Source organism: Colobus angolensis, unplaced genomic scaffold (genome assembly GCF_000951035.1).
Source record: "Colobus angolensis palliatus isolate OR3802 unplaced genomic scaffold, Cang.pa_1.0 Scaffold663, whole genome shotgun sequence".
NCBI lineage: Eukaryota > Metazoa > Chordata > Mammalia > Primates > Cercopithecidae > Colobus > Colobus angolensis.
Window position 1 is genome coordinate 360,310 of NW_012120299.1, and position 3,999 is coordinate 364,308.

General features: G+C 52.3%; 1 protein-coding gene across 1 annotated transcript in view; it reads left to right on the forward strand.

The window, feature by feature from the left end:
- LOC105500443 (gamma-glutamyltranspeptidase 1-like) overlaps positions 1 to 3,999 on the forward strand; it is a 15,275-nt gene that overhangs the window by 10,311 nt on the left and 965 nt on the right. Inside the window, exon 5 of the mRNA XM_011925950.1 lies at positions 3,878 to 3,999. This exon is cut by the window's right edge and continues 25 nt beyond it. Within this exon, the coding sequence (XP_011781340.1) occupies positions 3,878 to 3,999 (122 nt within the window). The remainder of the gene's footprint in view (positions 1 to 3,877) is intronic.

The following is a 3,999-nucleotide window of genomic DNA, read 5'->3' on the forward strand; positions in this document are numbered from 1 at the left end:
TTTTTTTTTGAGATGGAGTCTCACTCCTGTTGCCCAGACTAGAGTGCAGTGGCACAATCTCTGCTCACTGCAACCTCCGCCTCCCAGTTTCAAGTGATTCTCCTGCCTCAGCCTCCCAAGTAGCTGGGATTACAGGTTCCCGCCACCATGCCCAGCCAATTTTTTCTATTTTTAGTAGAGAGGGGGTTTCACTATGTTGCCCAAGTTGGTCTCGAGCTCCTGACCTCATGATCCTCCCCCCTCGGCCTTCCAAAGTGCTGGAATTACAGGTGTGAGCTACTGCACCGATCAATCTTTCATTTTTTTAATACTCATTGAGAAACTCAGCATCTGTAGACGTGAAGTTGCTCAGGGTAAGATAATGCAGGAATCATAGGCTTGGTACCTTGTGGACACTTGGAATCATTTCTTTAACTAGAATGTATTGAGCATCTCTTAAAGAATCAGGTGTTGTTCCTGAAGCTGGGGTGAAAAACAAAGATGGCAGATGAAATCTGTGACATTCCAGCTGGGAAGGAGAAACTAGGCAGGTGTGGGTGTGCTATGGGCTGTGGAAAAACAGACCTAGGGGGCCTCAGAATCTGGGATTCTATGGAGGGTGACCTAGTCAGGGAGGGGATATTTGAGCAAAGACCCAGAGGCAGAGGTGGGGTCAGGGGAGCTGTGTGGTGTCTGGGGGAAGACCAAGTGATTCAGGTGTGATGGGCAGGGACAGAGCCCTGTGGGGAACTGGGGAGGCTGCAGCAAGTGACCCGAGGGGAACGGCCCAGGTTGTGTGGGATCTCTTAGGTCATGGGGAAGCCTCTGTCTCTTGTCTGAAGGAAGTGGGGGCCCATGGAGTGTGTGAGTGGAGGGGGATGCATCTGACCTGTGGACCCCTTGGGTTGCTGTGTAAGGGACAGGGAGCATGTGGGGACCTGTCCGGAGGTCACTGCAATAATTCGTGGAGAGGGTGGTGGGAAGTGGCTGGCACTGGACAGACACACTTGGAAGTGGAGCCTGTGGATTTGAGGATGGGTTGGGTGTGATGCTGGTGTAGGGAGTCCCCGAGGATCCCAGATCCTTTGTCTGTACCTGGAAGGGTGGGGTGACCCTAGTGGAGACAGGCAGGGTTCTCAGGAAGCAGGTCTGAGTGGACACTCAGGAGCTTGGTTTTGGGCACGTTTAAGTTTGAGATGCTTTCTTCAAGCAGGCAGGTAGATACTTGTGTCTGGCAATCAGAGGAGCAGTCCAGGCCAGCAGGTCAATTTGGGAATTGTCAGCTTAAATGGAGGCTGAAGCTCAGATGTCAGGCAGACCACCAGGAGAGAGAGCAAAGACAGAGGGCAGAGCAGGAGCTAGGATGGCAGGCAGGGGACACTCGGGTGGAGCCAGGTGCTGGGATGCAGGGGTGGCTATCAGGGAACGTGATGAGCCCAGTAAAGCTGAGAGGGGGGACTGGGTCTGGCAGTGTGGGGGTCGCTGGAGAGCTTGGCAAGTGTGGTGGCATGACAGCCTGATTGGAGTGAGGTCAGGAGAAGATTTTTTTCTGATACTGATACATGATATTTTCTATACTTATGGGTACATGTGAGTGCTTGTTACATGCATAGAGTGTATGATGATCAAGGCAGGGTATTTGGGGTCTCCGTCACCTTGAGTATTTTTCATTCCTGTTTGCTAGCACCATAGTCTTCTCTTACAGTTACTTTGAAATATACAAAATACTGTTGCTAACCATTGTCACCCTGGTCTGCTGTCAAACATTAGAACTGCTGTCTTGACTGGGCCTGCAGTGCGGTGGCTCATGCCTGTCATCCCAACACCTTGGAAAGCTGAGGTGGGTGGATTACCTGAGGTCAGGAGTTTGAAACCAGCCTTGCCAACCTGGCGAAACCACATCTCTACTAAAAATACAAAAATTAGCCCGACGTGCTGGCATGTGCCTGTAATCCCAGCTACTTGGGAGGCTGAGGCAGGAGAGTCACTTGAACCCAGGAGGCGGAGGTTGCAGTGAGCTGAGATCACGCCACTGAACTCCAGTCTGGGACACACAGCAGGAGTCCGTCTCAAAAAAAAAAAAAAAAAAAAGAAAAAGAAAAGAAGCTCTGTCTAACTGCAAGGGAGAAGGAATCGTGTGCTGGGTGTGAGAGCTTCCAGGATGTATGTGCAGCTTCTAAGAAATGAAACCACTGGCTCTTGGAAACTTGTGCCAAGCTTCAGGGAGGGAGAGGCAGTTCTAGAGCCACAGCCACCAAGCCTGGGAGTAGCCAAATGGCCCCCGTCATCTCTGGCAAGAGCAGGAAAATACCTGGGGGCAGAGGCCACAGTTGTATCTTTCTGGGCAAAGGGTCGGTGTCTATAGTGTACGTATGGTCAGTGAGGCTCATGGGGGAAGCAGGCCCAGGGGTCCGTTTCCAGTGACCTCCTCGAAAGTCAGAACTGAAAGGCAAAACCCCTTATAGGCTGGGTGCACCTGTAATCCCAGCATGTTGGGAGGCTGAGGTGGGAGGATCACTTGAGGCCAGGAGTTTGAGACCAGCCTTGGCAACATAGCAAGACCCCTGTCTCTACAAAAATAAAAAAATAAAAAATTAGGCTCGGTGTGGTGGCTCACACCTGTAATCACAGAACTTTGAGAGGCTGAGCGGGATGGATCACCTGATGTTAGGAATTCAGGACCAGCCTGACGAACCTGGTGAAACCTGTCTCTACTAAAATGACAAAAATTAGCATGGCATAGTGGTGCATGCCTGTAATCCCAGCTACTTGGGAGGCTGAGGCAGGAGAATTATTTGAACTCGGGAGGCGGAGGTTGGAGTGAGCCAAGATTGTGCCATTGCACTCCAGCCTGGGCAACAAGAGTGAAACTCCATCTCCAAAAAAAAAAAGCCACATGTGGTGAGGTGTGTCTATAGTCTCAGGTACTTCTGAGGCTGAGGTGGGAGGATCGCTTGAGCCTGGAAAGCCAAGGCTGCAGTGAGCCATGACTGCACCACTCCACTCAGCCTGGGCAACAAGAGTGAAACTCCATCTCCAAAAAAAAAAAAGCCACATGTGGTGAGGTGTGTCTATAGTCTCAGGTACTTCTGAGGCTGAGGTGGGAGGATCGCTTGAGCCTGGAAAGCCAAGGCTGCAGTGAGCCATGACTGCACCACTCCACTCCAGCTGGGGCAACAGAGTGAGACCCTGTCTCAAAACAAAGAAAAAACCCTTATAGTTGGATGCGGAAACTGAGGCTGGGAGAGGGGACAGGATGGAGGTTAAGGCTCAGGTCTTGCCTCTAGGGCAGTTGAAAAGTGGAAGGGAGCCCTTTCTTGGGGCTGGCTGATTCTTGAGGGTGGCCTGTGCTTGACCTCAAGGTCAAGCGGGTTGGGCGGGACCTGCTCTTGCTTTGGCACATTCTGGTGGAGCCCACGAGTGTTACAGGATAAGGGCTTGTGGTCAGTGAGATGGGAGGGGATCTGGCCTGGCACAGGATTTTAGACATGCAAGCACCTGCACAGACAGAAACCTCATCCTGGGACAGCGAAACCCAGCTGTATGCTACTGCTTCCCCTCCTGTGCCCTCCTCAGACATCCCTGGTCCATGTACACTCCTGCCTGCTGAGCCCAGATATGACCTTAAACATCCCCTTCTTCTGGGTGTGGTGGTTCACTCCTGGAATCTCAGCTGCTCAGGAGGCTGAGGTGGGAGAATTACTCGAGTCCAGGAGTTTGAGACCAGGCTGGGAAAGATGGCAAGACTCCATCTCAAAAAAGAAAGAAAAAATATCTTTCGTCCTAAGCCTCATTGACCCATCTGTAAAATGAGTCAGGGAATGTGCCTGGGATGCTGCCTATGAGAGATTCTGATGTCCCCTACTCAGGGCCACTAACTGTGGCTCTCTCTCCCCAGGGGGACTGTCGGTGGCGGTGCCTGGAGAGATCCGAGGCTTTGAGCTGGCGCACCAGCGGCATGGGCGGCTGCCCTGGGCTCGCCTCTTCCGGCCCAGCATCCAGCTGGCCCGCCAGGGCTTC